This window comes from Dendrobium catenatum, unplaced genomic scaffold (genome assembly GCF_001605985.2).
Source record: "Dendrobium catenatum unplaced genomic scaffold, ASM160598v2 fragScaff_scaffold_1220, whole genome shotgun sequence".
In the NCBI taxonomy this organism is placed as follows: Eukaryota; Viridiplantae; Streptophyta; class Magnoliopsida; order Asparagales; family Orchidaceae; genus Dendrobium; species Dendrobium catenatum.
The window spans coordinates 11,793,235-11,818,421 of record NW_021319682.1 but is presented as its reverse complement, the minus strand read 5'-3'; the positions used below and the strand labels follow the sequence as shown (position 1 = coordinate 11,818,421).

General features: G+C 34.9%; 2 protein-coding genes across 2 annotated transcripts in view; one reads left to right on the top strand and one right to left on the bottom strand.

Moving 5' to 3' along the window:
- LOC110115139 overlaps positions 1–10,965 on the top strand; it is a gene marked incomplete in the record, with an annotated part of 22,656 nt that extends 11,691 nt beyond the window's left edge. The window contains 2 exon segments of the mRNA XM_020848274.2: positions 8,241–8,378; positions 9,607–10,965. Of these exon segments, the coding sequence (XP_020703933.1) occupies positions 8,241–8,378; positions 9,607–10,754 (1,286 nt within the window).
- Positions 10,966–14,504: 3,539 nt separating this feature from the next.
- The window catches only part of LOC110115138 (ABC transporter F family member 3), a 54,757-nt gene continuing 44,074 nt past the window's right edge, over positions 14,505–25,187 (bottom strand). The window contains exons 16-18 of the mRNA XM_020848273.2: positions 16,263–16,348; positions 15,198–15,260; positions 14,505–14,821 (exon numbers count right to left, since the gene is read on the bottom strand). Of these exons, the coding sequence (XP_020703932.1) occupies positions 14,693–14,821; positions 15,198–15,260; positions 16,263–16,348 (278 nt within the window). The 3' untranslated portion in view covers positions 14,505–14,692. The remainder of the gene's footprint in view (positions 14,822–15,197; positions 15,261–16,262; positions 16,349–25,187) is intronic.

Below are 25,187 nucleotides of genomic sequence, written 5' to 3'. Positions count from 1 at the left end.
TATATATATATATATATATATATATTTGGAAGGAATTGCAGAAAGAATTTACCTACAAAAATAAAGAAGGCACATGTGGCTTATGCAGGTGGTATATATTTGGAAGGAATTGCAGAAATAATTTACCTACAAAAATAAAGAAGGCACATGTGGCTTATGCAGGTGGTGTAGTTTTTTTGTAAACCTTATGCAATGTAGACGACATGCTCAAGAGGAGAGAAGATATTTGAGGAGAGAGATTAAAAGGGAGGAGAGTTTCTTAGATGCAGTCTTAAGATAGAAGGTTGAGAGAAAAAAGGATGGAAGCAGGTTAAAGGATATTTATTTATATAAAATTTTCCTTTTTTTATTAAATAAAGACTAACCAAACAACCCTTATGATAAAACTTAGGAGAAAGCATGCACCATTAAGGAACTTTACAAAACCTGCTGCAGCCCTCTCCCCCTCATTTCTAGTGCTTCAGATGCATTTGGACGATTGATTTGCTAAAATGGACGACAAACTTTTGACATTGACGGCCAACCTTTTGTGAAATCAGGTTTATCTATCTTTCTTGTTGTCACATTCAAATGGGTCGGCTTGTGGATTATATGTGTATCATAATAATTTTATTCAAAAATCAAGCAATATCTCATCCTAGCCCTATGATTATAGTGAGAGAGGCCTAGGCTTACAAGCAAATAAAGCAATAATACAATTGAAATAAAATAACTCCTAATAAAAATAAAAAGACAATAAATAATCCCAACAAAACAAATCTAAAGTTTCTCAAAGTATGAATGCTAAATAAAGAAATGATCAATTTAATCAATCACCTCATTGACATCGAATATAATTTTAGATCGAACAATCATCATTAGCTCCCTAGGGTTGTGATGAACTCTCCTTTAGAGAATTATGTTTAAGGCACTCATCCAAAATGTCAGAGGAGATGCATTGAACCTCATTATGAGTCACCCATGAGTTAGTTGATGGTGAATGCTACTCAATTGGATTAAATAACATTGTTCACTTTGGTGATTGGATTGTAATTCTTTCTGGATAGCATGTATGAATAGGTTAGATTTTTTATAATAAGAAAAAACTTTGATGGCCGTCTTGTAGGAGGCATTTTTACGCATTAAATATATTTTTGAAATGAGAAAATGATCAAAATGACCCATTGACTCTTTATAAAAAATTTAATATAGTTGGAGGCGGCTCGCAGTAAAGGTAGCAGTCATGCTTCACCTGAAGTTAGGGGTGTAAGTGAGTCGAGCCGGCTCGAACTCGACTCTTTAACGAGCTCACGATTCGAGCTTATCGAGCCTCAAACCTCGAGCTCGAGCTCAAACTTGACTTGTTGGCTCGCGAGCTTGCTCGATTAAGTAAATATTTAGCTTTAAAAAATAATATTATTTATTAAGTAAATATTTAGGTATAGAAAATATTCTTTATTAAATAATCTATATTTTAAAATTTTTTGAAAAGTTATAGTTTAAAAAAAATTTACAGTAGTGCATTTAATATCATTAATATATCTGTTGATTTTTCCCAAATTTTTTTTCTTTTTCCCCAAAAATGTACTACAGTACATTTAATATCGTTCTTTCTCCCAAAAAAATAAAAGAAAAAAGCATGTTCAAGCTAGTGTTGTTGTCTTCCACGCCTCCATGCTAGTACAGTAGTACGCCACTATTGCTTGTCTTCCATGCTATTGTCACTTAAAAAAAAATCACTCCAATGGATTGATGATCGATGACCTAGTTTTTTTTCTTCTTCCAACGGAATCTTTAGCACTTCCGCAAAGATTTCTTCAATTCGCACGTTGTGCTTCCCGAGTGGACTCCCACAAGCTCGAGTTTGAGCAAGTTTTTTGACTGATGAGCCGAGCTCGATAAGGCTACTACTCGACTCGACTCGGCTCTTTTACACCACAAGCTTCTATGCCCCTTCAACGCTGACTTTACTGTCAAATTGGAAGTCACGGGAGTGCACAATGAAGGTAGCGGTCATTCTTTCCTTTCATGCGTTTCTTCGACTAAATTACGTTTAAGCAAAATGGAGAAAGAACAATATTTAACTTTTGTAGGATTTAACACTATCATTTTTATTGTTTGGTTGAATTTAGGTTAAATTATGCTTTTAATCATGTGTTAAAAAAAGGTTAAATTATGCTTAAATCTATTGATGTAAGTTTCTGTTTGCTGTTTAACAAAATATTTATGCTTAAATTTTGCTCACTACAAAGGTAACGATCATGCTTCGACTGTAGTAGAGTTTTGAAAGAGTCGCTCAAGGAAGCTTCTTTACCTCCTCCGACGATGACTTTACTATCAAATTGTAAGTCACGGGGGTGCGCAACAAAGGTACTGATCATTCTTCCCTTTCACGCGCTTCTTCGACTAAATTAAATTAAAGCAAAATGGAGAACAAACGAGATTTAACTTTTTGTAGGATTTAAAGCTATCATTTTTGTTGTTTGGTTGAATTTAGGCTAAATTATGCTAAAATCATGCTCAAATCTATTGTTGTAGTTTTTGTAGGACTAAAAGTTATCATTTTATTGTTTGACAAGATATTTATGCATAAATCTTGTTCAAATCAACCTATTGTTTGTTTAAATTTATTTTATATTGTATTTCATGGTGGTGAGACCTGCAATGCTTTATAGTGCCGAATGTTGGCCATTAAAAGAGAAGCATAATACTAAGTTAAGTGGTGCAGAGATGAGGATGCTTAGGTGGATGAGTGGCTTGACCCTTAGAGATTGGATACAAAATGAGCATATACGTGAAAAGGTTGAAGTAGCTGCAGTGGAAAATAAGATTAGAGAGAGTTGCCTTAGATGGTTTGGTCACATTAAACGGAGACCTTCCGATGACCTGGTTAGGAAAGTTGAGGTATTAGATTTGACTTATGTTAAGGTATTAGATAGGCTAAAGATGGTGATTATGAAAAAAGAATTATTGTCGATATTTTTTGCATGCAAATGGCTGTAACAAAATTTTTGCTCAATAACTTGCATTATTAGACAGATGTATATTAGTCATCTCACTTGGTTGTCATCTCAAATTGGAGTTCGCATAAGGAAGACAGTCTCGTCTCCTGGTCATATTTCGAGATTCGATAATATTAATAAAAATAATCTGCATGTTCTAGAACTTGATACAAGCACTAGTACGAGTGAATAAAATAACTATAAGTACATAATTATTTTACGGACCTTCGCTCAAAATTAGAGGCACTCAAAAATACAAAACAAACCGTTGTCATCTACGTGTGAAATTTTCTTTAAGGTTGCATGCAGTTGCTACTCGGTTATTGCATAGAATCTGGGTTTGCAGTACACTACCCAATGCTGAGCAGAGGGATCCATAACAAATTAAAACGGATATGAAGTTATCTTAGGGAATTCAATAGGAGTTTGTGGAAATCTAAGTAGTTAATTGTGTTGTTTGATTAAAAAGAGTCCTATGAAAGTAGCTTCAATGTATATTTCATCAAAATAAAAGGCATTGTGATATATCACTCTGCTTTTTGGTTACTTCACACTATATTTTTGTTGGACTTGGACATTATCACAAAAATTTTAAGTTAAGGGCTTGTCCAATTGTTTTTCATGCAGCATTTATTTAGTTGATCATGGCTTGGACTCATTTGCTACAAAAATAGTTCTAAATACGAATCATGACTTGAAATTGAAGGTGTGCCACACTAAAGTAATTGCGGTACACATGATTCCTCATTCTTTGAGTTTCATGTTTATTGATTTCTAGATGAATTTGGATTATCCAAAATTGTGGTCATGGTAAAAAAAAAGGTTTCTTGGCATGAATTTTTAGATGATGTGAAAGGAGTAATGGTCTATATATGAAGGTTCTGAAGGTCAAGAGCGGCTAGTGGGCTAAAATGAGATTAATATAGTTTTGAATTCAAGTAGCTTTTAGTTTTTTTTTTTTAAGTACAATATACTTCTAGCTTTAGTTAACAAGGTTTATGGAAATGAAACAACAATTGTTCATGTTAAAATTTGGGTTTATGGAGCGCCATTTACTGTTTTATTATTTGTAGTTTGGCTGACAGATTGTTGTTGTATTTGCAAAATTATGGGTACATAGAACTTAATATATTTTTTTGTTTAAATGCAAATGGTAAATTAATGTGAATTTATTTCTGGACATTTATGTCTTTTAAAGTTCATCTAATCAACAAGAATTTTGGCTTGACTTCCAGGTCTCGAAGCACTATGAATTTTTAAAATCAAAACTTTCGGAATCAACTTCGGCATCATTTGAATCGTCTTAAGCATATATAGTCAAAATGTGCATTCCGTTGAGATAATGAGTTCTTGCTTAATTTAGACGTCAAATATTCTGACATGATTATAAAATTTCTAGGCTAGTCAATGGAGAGTTTAGGATTTTGGTGGAAAAAAACATCAATAAAATTTCTATATATAGATCTTCATTCAACACTTGAAAGAAGAAATACTTTTAGTGGAGAGAGTTCTAGGATTTGTGTAATGTTAGGCTAGAGAACTCACCCTCTACCGGGATAATACATTCTAGCACATAAACAAACATGGTATAAGGTGGGTGGTTCTTGAACAAAGCAGATGCATGAGCACATAAACAAACATGGTATAAGGTGGGTGGTTCTTGAACAAAGCAGATGCATGAGCATGTATCTGGTCTAATTGGGGGATGATTAGAAAAAATGATGTAATGGGGAGTCTTGATTTGTGTTTTGAATAAATGAGTTTTAATGTGTTTTGCTTCTTCCTCTTTTCTACATTAGCAAATTTCGACTGGCAGCCATGGCTAGAAGTAAATGCCAGATTGAATCATAAAGCCGCCCCATATATTTCTTTTCCATTGCTTTCTTCTACGTTCCTCCCCTCCAACTATCACCTCCATTTTAATGACCTATGGAATGGTATGTTGTGTCCGCCGACGGTGTTCGGAATTATTGTGATTGATCCATTGGTGTTCCCACTGTATTGTGCTGTCAAATGCCTCTGTTGCTCAACATACAAAACTTAATGAACTTGCAGAGTATGAAAAGGATTCCAGTGGCAGCCCTAGTGATGAGGACATCAAAGATCAACGGCTACGATCGTGTCTACTTATTTTGATGTATTTTATTTGTTATTTGTACTTTTCCATTTATACCATCACTTGAGGGTTTTGTCTTATGTGGCCCTAGGGGCATTTGTGTCTTTTTTTTCCTTCATGTATTTGGCTATTTAAGCCTTCCCCTTCCTCTTGGAAAAGAGATGATGATTATTATGAAATTCTTCTCTTTGTGTTCTCTTTGTGAGTTCATAGTTTCTTGATCTCTTGGTGAGATCAATTCTTTTAGATCTCTGTTTGAGTTCTAAGGAAAGCCCAAGGTGAGGGCAAAAGAAATACCCGCCAGTCGTCGGAAGCGTCCTCGACTCGTGGTTTATTTTTATCTTATTGTTTCCTTCTCCAAATCACATTTTCCTCCTCCCCACGCCAAGCCCTACCCGAGATCCCATCATCCACCACATTACTCATTAGCTTCTTCCACCACAACCCAAGCTCCATCAAGAAATCCCCAAACCCGATGGCAAGGGCCCCTCTTTTCCCCCTTTTGCCGCCGGGCCCACCACCTTTGCCCCATATGAAGTATGGTACAATCATCATAATTTGGGGCTCCTGATTTGTGTCCTAGCAAATAAAAAAAGTAGTTACCGAATTTTTGGAATTCAAATGTGGGAATAATATCCAAAATAAACTTCAATTGCCCAAAATTCCTAAATAACAGGAAAAGTTTGCGAATGAATCCAATGCCAAAATCCGAATGGACATGTGGAATTTATGTAATTTTTCAATACAAGGTGCATATCGACTTTCAATTGGGAAAGCGCCGAATCCCTTCCAAATCTCCCCTCTCCCTACTCTCACCCTCTAGGTTGTTGCGCCGGGGCCCCCATGAGGATTCCCCCATTGGGGATTGCTCCTTAAATGCCCCAACCTTAATTGAAAATTGAAATTAATTCAAAATTAAATCTTTCTTCCATAAAATTTCAAATTCTGAAAATTAAATTTCAGGATTGTGAATTAATATTCCCCTTCCCTCTCCCCTCCTCTAACCCGCCGGCCTTTGCTTGGGATTATTATTCCATTAAATGCCACTTTAATGGCCCATTGATCACATGGAGTTGGGATTTCAAAAATTTCCAAAACCCAACTTAAAAGCCCTGCAGGAAAATTCTGGTCCAGCAATTTTTCCAAGTTAAGAAACTGCTGGTCCGGAAGGATAAATTTCCATTAAAAATGCCAACTTTATTGGCATTGCTCAACATGAGTTGGATTTCAAAAAAATGCTATAAAAAACTTACCCTTAAAAAAACCTGCAGTAAATTGCTGTCCAGCAATTTTCCAAGTAGAAACTGCTGTCCAGGAAGCTCCAACCAGCCATAGTGCTGCCAGGTTTTGCTCTTGTCTGCTGACCAGCATTCCACGCATCGTCCCAGAGAGTTTTGCAACCCTGTTTTTCGGTCCAGCTGATTGGTGAAGGCCTGAGTGCCGTCTACTACCCAAGGGTTTGTCAAAGTGCTGTCCCAAACGGCCAAAAAAAATTCGTGGTGCCGTCCATCCCTCCCCAAACACTCAAACAACCACGTCGGAGCTCCGCATTTGTCTTCCCTTGGTAAACTTTTCTTCCTATGCTTATATCTTCCTAATTCACCCTTCAAGTGTGGTTATATTTGGATTCACAAAGCTCATGTCAAGCTCTTCACCGCTAAAGCCTATTAATTAGAAGAGTTGTGTGAGGGATCTTTCATAGCCTAATCTTATTGTTAGTATTGGAATTTCTCGTTGAAACCACTCATGTATGCAAAGTAAGATTTAGTTGACTATTTCATGATCTCAACCTCTCGCATGTGTTTAGACCAAAGCTATTTTATCACCTTAATGTTATCTTATCGTTTACATCAATAGAGGATTTTGCTTAACATTGCTCTCTAAAATTTACAAGTGCAAACTTCCTTAAGCAAGTTATTTTCGCATGGATTGTATCACATCACCTAGTAATGTTGTTCGATGCGTCGAATGGCTATGGCTAGGTTGCATTTGTCATCACCGCTCATAGTTGATACAAGGATGATTATAAAGATTGAGTTGGAAACCATGGTTGCTTAAACTTGCTGACAATAAAATGGACAGTACAACTATCCAGTTTAGTTTGTTAATCCTGTTTGTGCTGATTTGTGCTACCTTTCTCTGAAGTCTTTTACATGGTGCTGTTCAGTTGGACTGAATATGCTACAAGCTCCTACTGGTTCAACTGATCAAATTACTTACTCAAGTGACCTATCCCCTATTTTCAACCCTGAGAAAAATCTTAATAATAATCAATGGGCATGTATATAGTTCTAAGCTAACAATTTTAGTGCATATTTATATCAGAATCTAGAAGGTTTTTTTATAAAATTTTGTGATAAACGTTCAAAAATATGATTAGAATTTGAAGGTCATGGTTCTGATACAACGATTGAAGAGACAAGAAAATCTGTAAAAGGTCGAGTTATCCTTTAGATATAGCCCACCAGTTCAACCAAAAACAAAAAAGATAGCTAAATGCCTAAATCTTTTTCCATTTAACAATTTTGAACCAAGCTTCAAGTCGGGTAGGTATAGTTGTGTTGTAGGTTTAGAACATAGAAATGAAGTTGATTGAAATATCTAAAAAAACCAAGGGAAAATGAAATCATCATAACCTATGTTTATGGCACAAAATGTTTATTTGATGAACTAAAAGTCATGAGTTTTAGCACAACTCCACTGGGTGTAGGATACTTAGGCTTTGTTTGGGATAACTTTCTTATTGCTTCTAAAAACAGTTTTTTTAGTACAAAATTAAAATTTGTTTACTAGTAATTTTTGGACTAGAAAGCTACATTAAGATGCAGCAAAAAAATTGTCCCAAATGAAGCCTTATTTGCTACCTTGAACTGTTGTCTGAAATTATGAGAAGTACGGTTTATTCTGAGTCATAGTGATGAAGTAGAGTTGATTTCATGTAAAGCTATATATAGATTCATTTCATTCAAACTGGTCTCTCTAACTTGAGTTTGAGTTGATTTTTTCTAGAACTACATAATGATTCTTCTTATTCATCGGTGCACTTCTTTCGTAATATTCATGTTTGATGAAATTCTTGTTAATTGCCACGTTTTTTGGTGGACATTTTGATTTTATAAATTAGTTTTGATTATCCTTGCAGTCTTCAGCTTCTGCCAAGAAACTGAAATCAAAGCCAATTGGGAAGAAACACCATCTCACTGAAGAAATACTTTCAAATGGAGAGTTGGGTGAGACTGCCACATTTTCTGATAGATTGCTGCTGCCACCCTTTTCTCATGGTAAACTTTCTTAGCTAATCAAAACTGGAGAATGGAGAAATGCTCTTTTATTCCCTGGAAAGCTTAGAATCTTCACAGTTTCTATTGACAAAACATTTAAAGGCAAAGTGAAGGTTGGACACTAAATAGTTTTTTCTTCACAGAACATGCACGCTATAAACTTATGATTGAATAGCCACTTACGGTCACCCAGACATGTCATGGAAAAGTCATAATAGTTGTTTTAAAATTATAGGAAATGGACATTGGTGTATAACTAACACACACATGTGTATTAAATGCTGTTTCTTTCTCTTTTTTAGCAGACTTTTAATCAAATTTTAGTATGAAGATAGGTTTCTGATAAAATTTGGGAGGATAATTTGAGAAATGATGACGTATGGATGTTGATATTGAGGATAAGTTTGTAGATTATAGACGGGTTTTGAATATGGGCAGCAAATAATTCGCTAATAAGATGGATCAATAAAATTAATATGAAAGGATTAACAAATGAAAAGGCATATAACAAAGGTAACATGGTAAAAGCTGTATAAAAGTTTTGCATGATATAACCAGCACGTTATGAAGCATTCAACTGAAAACTGCGGGTCTTGCATCTGTGGGGTTGGTTGCTGGTCGGCTCGCCGAGGGATTAGTTACGCTACCAAGCGCCTCTTATGGGATGGTAGTGGTAGATACCCCGTTCCAAAAAAAAGCATTCAACTGAATTGATTGGGGATTGGGAATTTATAAATCTCACCTACATAGTTGGGGATGTAGTTGGGACAAGACTAATGATGACGGAATCACAACCCTGTTACTGAATCAGAATCAGCTTGGCTAATATAAATCTTTGGCTAAAGAAAGATTGATGTAGAACTGCTGCTGGATGGGGGCGGTGTAACTTTGCCATTATTTGGCAGTGGGCTTTTCTTGGGTGGTGGAAATTTGAAATTATTTTTTGGGGTTTGGGGGCCGCTGCTTCTATTAAGCCATAGATTAATGCAATTAGGAGTGGTTTAAGAGTGGAATATATTGTATTTTTGCTCTTGATTTGTTTTGGGATGCTGTTTTTGGTAGCCTATATCTTGTGACTTTCAGATTGGGGAGTTGCATGCCGTATTCAATCTCGTGACTTTCAGATTGGGGAGTTACAGAGAGAGATCCTTATAATGCAGTACTTTGAACCAGTTTTCATTGAATATTTCATTGAGTGTTACAGTTTCCAATGACACTAATTTTTCAGAAAATGTCGAGGTAAAGCCGAAGGAGCAAAATGCACAAGAATCAGCAACATTAAGCCCTCCCTGTTCTCTCAATCCAAGCGAAAGAACGCCAAAGAATGGAAGGATACCCAAGGCAAAATGTACTAGAAAATCCAATATCTCAAATGAGAAAACAACCGTGGAAATTGAGGAGAATATCAAACTAGAAGAGGTTACCAAGAAGCCAGCAAACCCATTGGACCGGACAGTAATTGATACGCAATTTGATGGCAAAGAGCTTGCAAAACACGCAGAAGATGGGGTAAATCCGAGGAGAGGAAGCAAGCGTGAATCTGTCTCCAACTCAAAGGAGAATTCCAAGGAAGAAGACAAGGTGATGCCGCAAGTTGACAATATAACTGTGAAGTTTCATCTGACATCGAATGAGAAATCAAAGGATCTTCTAGGAGACGAGATGGAACTTATTGTGGCCAACCAGAAAGCATCAGCTAAAAAAGAAGACTTTTTGGATCCACGAAATAAAAACCTCTCAGAACTGGAGAAGGAACTTCCAGTGGTGGTGGGAAATCCCTCAACTCCAGATTTGGTGAAACCAAAGCATGGAAGCAGAAAAGCAAAGGCTGTCAATGCAATATCCAGTCCTCGGCGATTTTCAAGACGGCTAGCTTGCGTCGAAGCTGACCTTGCGGCAGATGTAGATATGGGCGGTGAGCGCCCTCGTGAATCGAAATCCAAGAATACCATGACAAAAGAATCCCCTCAGATGCAGAAAAGCATGGAAGGCGAGGCTACGAAGACCATGGAATGCCTTCAAAGAAAGAACACCATGGAAAATGGAGCGGCCGCCGTCATGAATCAAGCAACAAGTATCTGGCCAGATTTCCCATCAACTTCACCATTTGGAGATTCCTGGCTTGATCCTTGTCTAGAATTTGCATTCAAGACACTAACAGGTGATCTCCCAGTTCTTGATGATGCAATAGCAATTCAAGAATATTTCCAGCAGCAGCTGGTTTCAGTTGCAGGCTCAACAAACCCAGATCTTCACTCTCCTATATCAAATAACAAAGCAGAAGCTGCTCCTGCTTCTCATGAGGTAGAGTTTAAGCTACCTAGTGAGCAGCATATGCAAGAAAGGTATCAATTAGGTGCAATGGAGAATAAGTAAATGTGTTCTGATGAGATGTACAAGACTTCCTGTAATGGTAAGAATTTGTAGGTTAGCTACTGTGCCTGAGTGACTTTTAACTTGTAGGCTCTATGGGATCTTAGTTTAAAAACACCCCCTAATGCAGGCCATGTATTTTTACAATGCACTATTATACATTGGTAGCCGTTGGTTAGCTTCTAATAAGATTATTAGTTGGAGGATAGAATCACCAATGAATTCTATTGGAGTTATAACAAAATATTCACTCCCTTTCTTTCAATTGCTCTCTCCCTTTTATCATCTTTTTTTTACTTAATTTACTAAGAAAATAATCAAAATAGTTCTTTGACTTCTTATGAAGGATTAAAATGATTCATAATTATTTTGATTTTTTTAAATGATCAGTCTTTTTAAGTCTTTAAAAACGAATCAAAATAATCTCTTTCGAAATGATTCTTTAATGGGATTATTTGAATTATTTGAAGGAGTTGAGGGATCAAAATGATCTTCTATTATAATCGGAGAATATTTTGATCATTCATAAAGAGTCGAAGGATTATTTTGATCATTTTTTCCTTGGGGCATTTGCATGGACATGTGATTAATTTAAAGCACTTGTAGTATTCATTTCAACTCATCTTCTATAAAGTTAATATAAAGTACTTAGCATGAGAAACATTTCTTACTAATAATATGCCATTAGAAAATACACTGCTAAGAATATCTAATATTATGTCAAAAGATGATGATATTTTGATATAGACACCAAAATTATTGGGTTTACTTTAATATTAATGTAACATAAAATTTTTATGTTATATTAATTTCAAAATAAATTCAATAATTTTTAAATTCATCCTAACATAAATATAAATTCAATTCATAAATATGCATTGAATATTTCTTGAAATGTGAATATAACTCATCAACAATTTTGCAAATATATTATTCTTATCAACAGATTTTAAAAAAAATAAGATTATTTTCTCAGCTAAAACAATGCTAATACTGACCAAATACCAATTTATCTCACACAAGATATTATTATATATTGTTCTAACTTTTTTTTTTCCTTTTCTTTATGAAATAATATAAGTCATGCCAGAGATTTTTTTCATTATTTGTGACATCATCAATTCATAGCATTCCTTGCATAATATAAGCAACATGTTCACACACACACACACACAAACCCCTTCTGTGCTACTTTCTTGATAAAAAAATCTCAATTGATGAGCACAACTTCACTGGGTCAAAATATATCAAACAAACAGTTTAAACAAATCTGTAAAGCTTACTTGGTCGTTGGAAAGATATAATTTACGTCCCAGATCTCCTTTTCAAGAGCGGAAGCCTCAAAAGAGGGAGTCATTATTGTGTCTGGACACCGAACACGTCTAGAGACCAATAACAAAGTGCCACATCACTTGGGTGCTCGATACCGAGCACTCGGTATTGCTCGGTATTTGTCCGGATTTTCGATTTTTTGTCCGGACGTAATAACTTTTCCAAAAGAGGAAGCCTTGATTCATTTACAACTCGTAGTAGCACATCGCAAATATTTCGAAAAAGAATATCACCCCACTCTTGAGCATATTATAACTACAGTTACAACAACAACAACAACAACAACAAGCCTTTTATCCCACTATATGGGCTCGGCTACATGAATCATTTTTCTTCATTGTGTCATGTTAAGAGTTAAATTCTCATTTAAATCAAATAAGGAAAGGTCATTTCTAATATTTTCTAACCAAAATTTTTTAGGTCTACTTCTACCTTTCTTAACATAAGTAAAATCTAATACATCTACTTTCCTAATCGAGCCATCGAAAGGTTGTCGTTTTATGTGACCAAACTATCTAATTCAACAACTCTCTTTGATATTATCTTCTACTAGAGCTATTCCAACTTTTTCACGTATGTGCTCATTTCATATCCTGACTCTAAAAGTAAAGCCACTCATCCACCTTAGCATCCTCATCTCTGCAACACTTAACTTAATGTTATGCTTCCTTTTTAATGGCTAACATTCTGCACCATAAAGCACTGCAGGTCTAAGCACAATCTTATAGAATTTTCCTTTAAGTTTGAGGGGACTTTTCTATCACACAACAAGCCTGATGCATTCCTCCACTTCAACCATCCAACTTAAATTCTACTAATAATACCTCCATATATTTCACCATAATTTTGAGCAATAGAACCCCGATATCGAAAACGTGTACTTTTATTAATGACTTGATCATCCAAAGTCACAATCCCCCATTAGATCTATTATTACTAAAATTACACTCTATATATTTAATTTTAGATCTACTCAAGCAAAAACCTTTAGACTCTAAGTCAAGGTTGACCTCCATAATTCAAGTACCTTCAACTCCCTCTCTAATCTTATCAAAAAGAAGAATATCATCAACAAAAAGCATACACCAAGGTACATCCTCTTGCAAATGAGATCATTCATGACTAAAGCAAAAAGATATGGGTTTAAGGCTGATCCTTGATGTAACCCAACAGACATTGGGACTTTAATATTTATTGATGTACATATTATCAATGAACAATAATAATGTGTGAAAAATAATTTATTGTGTGCCATATTTTTGTAATAAAATGAATCATATAATAAGAATAAGTACTGATTTTAGCATATTGAAGTGCATATTTAAGCTAAATTCTAAATTTTTTTAGATTCAAATGTTCAATTACTCGCTCTCTCTCTTTAATGATTTTTTTTTTTTTTTGATAAATTAAAATTTTTTTCTTAATAATAATAAGGTAAAAGAAAATGATCATTAAAGAACTATTAAGGGTTTAGAGAGTTGGGGTTATTGGATTCTTATTAAAATAATTTGAATTTGCAATTTGTCAATTGCCAAATGTAGATGGTAAGTTTTCAAAGTAGGAGATGGTCAAATTTGCAATTATTAAAAAAAATCTAAGAAAGCAAATGTTTATTAAGCTGTAATTCATATCCTGATGCTATGAAATGTAATACCATTGAAATTATCATAGAAAATTTAATTTTTTTTGTCAAAGTTAAATTTTGTGTAATTTACATTATAGATCTTTGAAGAGAGTTAAGTAATAAACTCTTCTTATTAATTGGGTCTAATTTGCAATTGTGAATATCCAGAAATATTTTGGACATTCTTTGATCATTTGATGTAATTATTATTGTAATAATGATTGAGTCATAGTAAATAAAATTTTTTATGAAAAAAAAAAAATCTTCTCAATTTATCCTCAATCAAACAAATAGATGAATTCAAATTTCAGCACAATTACTTCACCATTTCTATGTCCATTTAATTTTATTTTCCTCTCTCTAAAATTCCCTCAAATCAAAAAAAAGCCTAAGGCTCTGTTTGGGACGGCTTTTTTATTGCTTTCTAAAACGGAATTTTAATACAAAATTTTTTAATTTTGTACTAAAACGGAGTTTTATAGAAAGCAATAAAAAAGCCATCCCAAACAAAGCCTAAGTGAACATGATAAGGTTAAGGATTCGTTTGGGACGACTTTTTTAAAAAGCCGTCCCAAATGAAGCCTAAATGGAGAAACAGTAGCTTGATCAAGTCGATTATAAATTCATACTTCTTTTTCTCAAAGTGTGATTGAACAACCACTCTTTCAAATATTAGAAGATAAAACATTAAAAGGACTTATTGAGATCTCATTTGGAATAACTTTCTTATTGCTTTCTAACACAATTTTATAGCATAAAATTTCCTAATTTAATAAAATTTTTAACTAAAAAATTAGTTTATAAAACATTAAGAAAGCTATCCCGGATAAAGCCATAAACATCTAATCCTCATAAATGGTTGCATATTTTAACACTATAAAAGTGTCAGAAAATCACCTCAACTATGTAATGGATGGATTTTTGCTCAGTGAACTTCCTCTAATGTGCTATGTGCAAGTGAAATATTTAGAGGTTATACAGAAATTTAATGCCCCGAGGCCCTGAGCATTTTCTTATAATCACTGAAAGAGCCGGCAAAAGGTGTGACCCTGCCCTCTGAAACAACCCATAGCTCACCCACACTTCCTGAGATAAGATGTTCATCATGGCTCACCTGCATTAAAATAGCATCATCATTGTAACACTATCATATACATGGTGGTTTGAATCACACAAATCAAATACTGATTTTTTTTTTTTTTTTTTTTTTTTTTTTTTTTTGGTTCCTCTAAGACTTCGTTTGGAATGACTCTCATACTGTTTCTTAAAATAACTTTCTAGTATAAAAAATTAAATTTTTGTACTAAATAGTTGTATTAAGAAGCAGTAAGAAGGCTGTCCCAAACAAAGCCTAAAACCTATAGGACGAGAGTTGCTAAGATACAAGTGAGAATCAAACTGAAAGTTTTGTCAATAACTCCCTAAGTCCTTATCTATTGGATTAATTGTACTCGCTATGTATGTAAGAGGTTAATGAGAGAGATGCATACCATTAAAACCCCGCCTTGGTAAAGAACCAGGCCTTGAATGAGTGCCTCGACTGCATCTAGATCCTGCACACAGATATTCTTTATAATACTCCTCTAGAACATGACAAAAAAATTCGGTTAAGTAGAAAATGTTGATGATAACAGGATAGCGTAGCATCTCTTGTTAAGCTCAGTGAGGATATTATGTTAGCCTCACAATGAATAGATAAAAAATATGTTAGAAATAGTAACTGGTATTGATACCGACTTAACTACTCCAAGCATATGGTTTTAGGGGAAATGGGGGGTATTACTGTGGAGTTCTGGGTGGGACATGGTGGAATCTCAAGCACAAGCTCTCAACTGGACCAATTTGCATCTCAAATGATCATGACTTAGGTTTCGTTTGGGACGGCTTTCTTTCTGCTTCTTAAAGCAGCTTCTTAGTACCAAAATTTTAATTTTTGTACTAAAAAGCTGGTTTAAGAAGCAATAAGAAAGCAGTCCCAAACGAAGCCTTAATGGCACTGAAAGCAAGTAAAAAGCAGCACCGGAATGAATGAGTAGGTAAATAAGACCAGGTCAAAAAAGTTTCATATTCCAAGACCAGCTAAATTGGATCTGGACCGAAAGTGAACTCATTATAAATCTGGCTAATCTAATAATTCTAAATTGAGCCGTTTACATAGTACACCAGACATCCAACTGAAGCAGGCCCACATAATAATGAAAATAAATCCGGAAATATTGCATTCCCTTAATATATCTCATGTATGATTAGAAAAACTAAAAGCATTCAGATTTTGGGTCAGAGAACAGCAACGGCTTGAATTTGATCATGGTTAAACCATTGAGCTTAATAGACCTACTCAGAACTGTCCAAGTTTCAAGCAGCTTGTTTGGCTTAAGCAAGTCTCAAATTTCTGAATGCATGCAGGTGACCATTGAAGATGAACGCTTATGATTTCAATTAGTGACTTTTTTTTTATGAATAAGAGGGACCTAACATGTAATAAGAACCAAAAATGCAAAGAAGAAAACAAGATGAACAATTTGAAGAATACATAGTTCTGTTGATGTACTTACAAGATGGTTTGATGGCTCATCTAGAAGAATTATATGTGGCTTCTTGAAGGTGATCTTTGCAAATGCAACTCTGCTCTTCTGACCACCTGTAATAAGAGGGAAAATTATGAAATGACAAATGCAACAAAATTTTTCCAGAGCCAATTATTTACAGATATGAGTCTACTTGTACCAACTCAGCCAGGACTACATTAACTTTTTTCCATGCATGCTAAGACATCCATGTCATAACCCATGTGTTAGTGAATTTATTATGTATAGTGAACACTAGTTTAACGTTAAATGTCTTGCTTGTAATAAAAAATTATGCTATACGTCCAAATAATTTAATGGTAAATGTTTTCATGTGCCGCAGAGGGTGTCACTTATAATGCGTAAGCTTTTTTATTTTAAATTTCATTAATGTAACATATTTCAAAATATAAACAAATTACTATATATTTAGTAATGTAATATCTATTTATCTTGAAATAATGTTATTATAATAAACAAGCAAGCATTAAGGGGTAATTAAGCTTAAAATGAACTTAGACTATGAATAAAGAATATATGATACAACAACAACAACAACATCAAGCCTTTATCCCACTACGTGGGGTCGGCTACATGAATAATTTTTCTCCATTGTGTCCTATTAAAGGTCAAATTCTCGTTTAAATCTAATAAAGAAAGGTCATTCCTAATATTTTCTAACCAAATCTTTTTAGGTCTGCCTCTACCTTTCTTAACATAAGTCAAATCTAATACCTCTACTCTCCTAACCGGGTCATTGGAAGGCTGCCGTTTTATGTGACCAAACCATCTAAGGCGACTCTCTCTAATCTTATCTTCTATTGGAGCTACTCCAACCTTTTCACGTATATGCTCATTTCGTATCCTGTCTCTAAGGGTAAAGCCACTCATCCACCTGAGCATCCTCATCTATGCCACACTTAACTTAGTATTATGCTTCTCTTTTAATGACCAACATTCAGCACCATAAAGCATTGCAGGCCTCACTACCATCTTATAGAATTTTCCCTTAAGTTTGAGGGGTACTTTTCTATCACACAACAAGCCCGATGCATTCCTCCACTTCAACCATCCAACGTGAATTCTGCTGATAATATCCCTATCTATTTCACCATCACTCTGAACAATAGATCCAAGATATTTAAAACGTGTACTCTTATTAATGACTTGATCGCCCAAAATCACAATCCCCTCACTAGGTTTATTACTACTAAAATTACACTCCATATATTCCGTTTTAGATCTACTCAAGTGGAAACCTTTAGTCTCTAATGTTGACCTCCATAATTCAAGTTTACTTTCAACTCCCTCACTAGTCTTATCAACAAGAAGAATATCATCAGCAAAAAGCATACACCAAGGTACATCCTCTTGCAAATGTCTAGTGAGAACATCCATGACTAAAGCAAAAAGATATGGGCACTTTCGATTAAGGCTAGTCATCGATCAGATACGTATAGAGATACGTGTTATCTCGCATATAGTAGCAGCAATGGGTATTGGTATTGGAGAGTTGGATTTGGAAATTGATTGGAAACTGGGAATTTGGGAAGAGTTTGGATTTTGGTATTTGAACAAAGATTTGAAAAGTTTGATGTTTAAAATAAAAAATTTTACCATTTATCACTTAAAGCAGATGGTGGGGGAATGGATGATGGACCCGATCAAAATCTCATGGTTCCGTCGTCCCGGGCCATCGTGGTCCCTGGTCTACTTAGTCAGAGGAGGTAGTCGACCCAACCTGACAGAAGGATCCTTGTCGGCAGTCATGGGTTGCTTCGTCCAAGAGGACCTTATAAACCGGGGTTGGATGTTTGTCTAAGGGGACAAATTTGAATCCACCTTAGCTAACAGAGGGCTTTGTGCCCTATCGATCATATCCTATTAGACTCCAAATACCTAATCAAACCTGTCCAGCCCAGACCCACACCTTGGGTCGACCTGGTTGACCCAGTCAACCCAATTGACCCAATTACTTCTTAAAGCTTAGAATAGGTCATTTCAACCCATTCAATGTATTGAACCCTTCTTAAACCTCAGACCAACTCAATCACACCCTTTAAGTCTCTTTGGTTGCCACCCCATCCATCTAAGTCAAGTTGACTTGGTCAACCCAAGAAACCATGGTCAAACTCCACCTTATAAAACCTCTTTCATTCATACAGAGCATATAGCCATTTGAACTTTCTACAAATCACTCAACCAGCTCATTTGGACTACCTAAGTGCCATCTCACCTGTCTTGACCAGTTGACTGGTCAAAGTCAGTCAACTTAAGCCTTAAAGACCCATCTTCATGGTCAACTTGACCTATTTAACAAGCCTAGCTCAAAACCCAGCCTATACAGCCATCTCAAATGACCCATGGACTTCCCCCAACTCCAGCTCAGTCACCTTTGACCTGTTGACCAGTCAAATGGTCAATGGGAGCTCATATAAGCTCTAAATGGTCAAACCATGTAAATTCTCCCTCTTACTCCAACCCAGGCCCATCCATCTATTGGAAGAGACTCCACAGCTAGCTTTGATGCCAACTCAACAACCCTTGACTTCTTTGACCGGTCAAATGGTCAAGGAGAGCTCAAGTGAGCTTACTCGGTCAAACTCGGCCAACTCAACTCTCTAGCCCGAACCAGGCCAATCCAGCCTTTCCAAATGATTCCAGAACCTTCCTGGGAGTTATTCTAACTCAACCCAGGCCTTGGTTCGAGCCCAGCCAGCTCAGATGGTCCCCCCCCCATGTGAAGACAAACAAGGAAGTGGCCAGCTCATCTCAGCCAGTACAGTCCTTCTCTCTGTGCTCTAACCACCTGGGCCAGGTGTAAATCATCCCAGCAACTTCCCTGATCAATCCCAGCCGCTCCTTTTGGCTCCAAACGCTGAATAGAGCAAATGAGACGGGATTTCATTCATTCCAAGCAATCCTGCATCCGAGTCGCTCCCTAGTCGCTCTGAGCTTTCGTTTCCACTCCCCAGAGCTCCTACCTCATTCTCCCAGTGATTTCCCGTCGTTCGAAGCTGCCGGCGACGAGATCAATAATTGGCCGAGAGCTCTCTCCGTTCAAACTCCCTCAACTCCGTCTCCAGTGATCCTCCAAGCTCGAAGCCTGAAGGAGAACAACACGTGGACAGCCTACAAATTCAACCGTGAAAGAATCAACCCAATCGATCCATTCTACGGTGATAAATTTTAAACCCTAGTTTGTTTTCTAGGTTCTTAAATAAAACACTAAGCATTGCATCAATGGTTCTAAGAGCTATTCCCCACTCTTCCTTAGACCCTAATCTATCTCTGCCTAAAATTTTAATTCATTTCATTTGATATTTTACGAAAACGAGACTAAAAACGATCCTAGGATTCTCGGTTCGAACGGAGGAAGAAGATGGGTTTCCTGCCGTCGGATCTATTCTGTTTAGATCAACGGCCCTGATTAAACCCGTTTTAAGACTCGTTTTAGCCGTGGTTTAGCCAGATCCTAAGCGGGTTAAATCCAGGCCATTGATCCAAACCGCGGGTATCAAATCTGTCGTTCGATCATTCCAGTTCGAATCGGATACATCTGGTCCATTGATCCAAACCGCGGGGACAGATCCGACCGTCCGATTTCTCTGTGTTGAGATCAAACCGCGGGATCCGATCTCAACCGTCAGATCGGAACCGCGGAAGATCGAACGGTCTTAAAATCCCGCTGAGCTGGTTAAGTGGCGGGTCCCGTTTGACCGCCGCCATCCGTGTGGACAACCCTGCTCCCGTCGCGTGTCCTGGCCAGCGCCGTCGTTTGACCGAGCCTTTTTAAAATTTAAAATAAATCCAGAAAACCTCCATAATTTAAAAATTTCATCAGAATTTCATTTCTGATCCGATTTTGGAGTTCTTGGGTTTGTTTTGTTCGTATTTTTAAGTACTATATTTTAAAAATAAATAAAAATTATTTTGATTAACAGTTTATTAGTAATTTCAATAATACATAAAACCTTACTTTATTTTTAAATAAAAATATATAAAACATCTTTGGCTGAAACTTGGCAGAGGGGTCTTAGGGTCTAAGATTGATGCTCCATAATTTTCTTAAGCCATTTTGATGCAATATAAACTGAATTAGGAATTTACAAAATCTAGATCATAATTTGATCTTGATTTTTGGAAATTCATAATCTACTCAATTTAGAACTCATTTCAAGCATATTAGGGTTCTATGGAGTCAGTAAGAGTCTCTCTTTTACTGATAAGTGGGCTTGGTTTCTTAATTAAGTATGATTCTATAGAGATTTATTTGTTTTAGAATACTAGATTATACATGTATATAGTCATCTATATACACATATAATCATCAAATCATACATAATTAAGATATGAAATTGAGAGAAAATATACTTAGAGAGATCCCTTTCTTTCTCTAAGTATTGTCAACTCAATTTGATTAGCCATCTCTTCATAGGGAATTGTTAGGTTAATAGATTACATTGTAGTCTATGACTTAATAATTATCATGAATAATTCCATAGAGCATTAGGACACTTTATTTTGTTCATGATTGCTTTATTGTGTGCTTAGATTTAGTGTCCAAAAGGGTTAGAAACATTGATTTGATATCCTATAACTTAGTGATATTAAGGACAATAATTAAGGACTTGGTCTTAGCTAACTTAGAACAATCTAGGAAGAACTACACACATTCCTTTTGGGATGAAACTCAAACATAGAAAACTAGTGTCACAACCCTTTGATTGAATACATCTCATTTGGACATTAATCAATCTTATAACAACTAGTAGATTTAGGATGATCCTTCATTAAAGATCTTTTTTCTTTTGTTTTGATAAATTCAAATAAATTAATTAAAATCCATAAAAATCCAAATGAATCTCAATCAATTCTAATCAACCCTAAAACAAACTTACAATTATTAAAAAATCAAAACAAAGGCCTAAATATCATTAAAATTAAATTAACCCTTAATTAATTCTAAACCTTACAAAAAATGTAATAAATCAATATTAAACCCAAAAATTATAAATAATACCTCTAATTGACCAGAATTAAATCCTTAACCAATGAAAAATAAAACCAAAGTGATTTGACAGCAAATTAAAGCCTGATTTAATTTTAAGTGAAATTCAATATTTAATTGATTTAATTAATTAATAATAATTAAAAATTCTAATAAATCCCCAAACACTTGGAAATCCCCCCTTAGGTCATCCCTGACCTTTGGAGCTGATTTTAAGAAGTTTGAGATTCATTTGAAGAAAAACCATAAAAAGAGCCTTAATTAAACAATTTTAAAATTTCATTAAATACCTCAAACTTTGAAAATTCATAACTAATTTAAGAAAAATCCAAATCAATCAAACTCAATTGCATTCAACTCATAATAAGGCCTAATATTTATTAAAAATATTAAATTTCCAGAAAACCTTTAAATTCGAAAAGTCAACAAAATGGTCAAATGTAGGTCAAAACTAGTTCAAAACTTCAAATCTTCATAACTAAATCCAGAAAAATCCAATTTCATCAAACTTACCTTCTAACTGATCGTCTTAAGTTCTAATATTTTAATAAAATGCTAATTTTACAGAAAACATTCTTAAATAAAAAGTCAATTTCTGACCCCTTTAATTAAATGATTAAAATATTCTAGAAATTCCTAAAAAATTCAAAATTGCTCTAAAACTCTAGAAATGTTTAACCAACTCTTAAAATCACCAATCAAACTTCTTTTGAATAAAATTCATTAACTTTTAAGTCCTAATCAAACCTTAAATCACTTAACTATACCGGGTACCACTGGGTAACCCAGGCCTACGAGGCTATTAACTTAGCCCCAAGAAAGGTGAAATAAACTTCACGGCCTTGATGTGAAACAAAGGTGGTATCCAATCAACAAATAAAATTAGAACTCTTGAAATCAAATTCTAAATCACTAATATTTTAATCAAACCTTTAATAATTAATATTTTCTGAATATTCTTAATTTAAAATTCATTAATAATTCGATTAAATTCTAAATTCATTTAACTCAAATTAATTTGATGATTTGATTGATTGAGATTTTTCTTAATCAATCAGATTTGATGATTAATTTAAATTAAATGAATTCGGGTCTTCTATGCCTAAAGTTTGATTCCACTTGGAAGATTTTGGGCATTTTGACTTTTAAAGACCCTTAAAATACTTAAATAACAAAGAGATCTCCTATGGATTGCGCATGATTCCTTTTAGGAAGGCACTAATCCATTTGGATTTGGAGATCTTCAAACCAAAATAATAAACTACCGACCCTATACGACATGTTAGATTCCTTCGGGAGGGCACGTCGTATTACATTCATAAGGTCCCTTTCTCTCTCCTTAATAAATTTTGGGGATTCTCAAAATGAATACCTATCTTCTGTCTAAGACGGGCATTCGTTCTGAAAAATCCTAGGACTTATAAATTGATGATTTCCTGCACTTAGGGAATCATCAATCTATAAAGTTCTTTATAACTAAATTAAATAACTCCAACATTTAAAATTGGAATAATTCTTAATAAATTCAAATACACTTCATTTAAACTTTAACTAAATTCCTTAAACCTGTAATAAATCAATCCTAATAATATACACTAATAAAACAATAAACCTATTAGGACCTATCCGAGCCACATGACCTCTTTCACACACTTAGATGCTTGCTAGGACTACCAACTTTAGCCTAAGTTAGGCCGGTGGCTTGTTGTGGTTTGCTTGCGGGTGTCTTGCCTAGAGGGCACCTATGTGTGATTGCTTACCTTTCTGTACTGCATAGCATAGCATATTTATTTTTCTGTCTGTACACCAGAGAGCGGAGTGAATAAAGTGAGGGTCGTGTACTTACTTTTCTGTCTTTACTTTCCTACATTTATAACTGTACACAATGCACTCATAACATGCATCATTATATAACTGCTTTATTTTCTGCTCTTTATATTACTGCAATAGTAGAATGTTCTTAGGTTCTGATGTACTGAGATGAAAATGTAAAACTTTTTATTTCCTAGATCTGTTGTATATAGATTGAGTCTGTACAGCGTCTGGAGTTTGTAAAAGAATTAAAAACAACTGCTTATACATATACAAATGGGGCTCCAAAAAGTAATATTCTCCCTCAGGAGGATGTTCCTTTTTGGAATTCCATAGAAGACCCGGAGCCTAAAGACCATAAGCATTTGTATTTAATTCTACTTTCTCGTAGGCTTAGAATCCAAGTTTGTTGTCGGTGGAACCTGGCCACCTTTACTTTCCTGCAGACCCTGGGATGTACTTTGTAAATTTTATATTAATAATATCAGCTCTTTCATATATAACTGTTTCATACATCATTCGCATACGAGTAGATTTTTTGTTTTTTGTAAGCATATTCCTTTGTATTTATTTTAGATTCTTTAATAATTCCTTGATTCCTAGGATAGAGCTATCTTAAAATCCTGCATCATCGGCGAATTGTTGTAATTAGGACTGTTAGCTGGTAGCCCACTCTAGGCAGGTGGTAAGTCCAGATCGTATACACTTTTCTCTACACATTCTTCTTTCTAATCAATTCTAATTCTTCTAAATTCAGTATTAGAGTCTATAATCTAAAGCCTGGTCGTGGAAATTTAATTATGCCCAAATATTTAATTAAAGATACATATATAATTTTGGAAACTATTTAGTCTTCATTTAAATCGAGAGTATTCTCTTAGGAGATGTAATTAACTACAAAGGCTTGCCCCTGTAGGGAGTCTAGATACCAGAATAATCTAAACCCTGCCTTAGTTCTTTTCTGAGGTAGGGGAAAGATCTGTGTGCGTAGATTAAGTCTTATTCGTGTTTAGGAGTTATTTCTATAATTAATAATAGATAGATACTTGATTTGTTTTCACAAACAAATCAAATGTCTTATATGTTTAATTGTAGAAATAAGTTTACAATTCATTAATCTAATTGGGTCGATTAGGGAATATACTCATCATCCCTTTAGGATGATTTGAATATTCCTTATATTATACCTGATTAGCAGAATGAATTGTACCCCTCTTCCTTCCAAATCAATAGAAGAATATTAGACTGCCCCTTGGGATGGTATAATATCCGACTATGTGGATTTAATCGGAAGAAAATATTCTTAACATAAATAAAACAAATCGTATGAGAGAATAAAACTATATTTTAAAGAAAGCCCTGTTTCATTTAAATGTTGTTTAAACTCATTCCTTTAATCAAGAAATAGGTAGACATTTGGCTTGCTTTCACGAGCAAGTCAAATATCGTCTATATATTTGATTGTGGGAATAAATTAACGATTCATTAGACTAAATAGGTAGATAGGGAATATATTGATTATCCTCTAGGATAATTCATATATTCTTTATCCCATACCTGATTAGAAGAATGAATCGTCGTTCTCTTTCTTTAGAATCCATAGACGAATATTAATTTGCCCCTTCAGAGCGGTCTAATATTGTGAAACTATGATTTTAAGGTTTAAGGGTTTTCTGTAAATTGTGAAACTTAGCATGCAGGAGATTTATTCGCATGCGAGTTTGCAACATATACATGAGGATTTTGGCTTGACTCTTTCGCTCTACCAATCAAGTTGGAGGCAAAATATCAAAGCCCAACTTAGAGGGAGGTTTCCTACACTTACCTCTCTTTTGACATGTCTTAATTGATTTTGCCACACACACCCAAGGGAGAAATGGGTAGAGGGACCAACAGAAAGAAAGGTATTTAAAACTACTGATGCAATACAATTTGTTCCACTATTAAAGATGGAGAGTGAGACTTATCCCCAGTGGAGTCACCATTTTTTTGTTTGTTTGATTTAAAAGATGTAGTTTTGAAAAGTATTAATTTTCTTTGGGATTTTTTTTTGAATTTTGAAATTGAACACATCATTATGAATAATATAT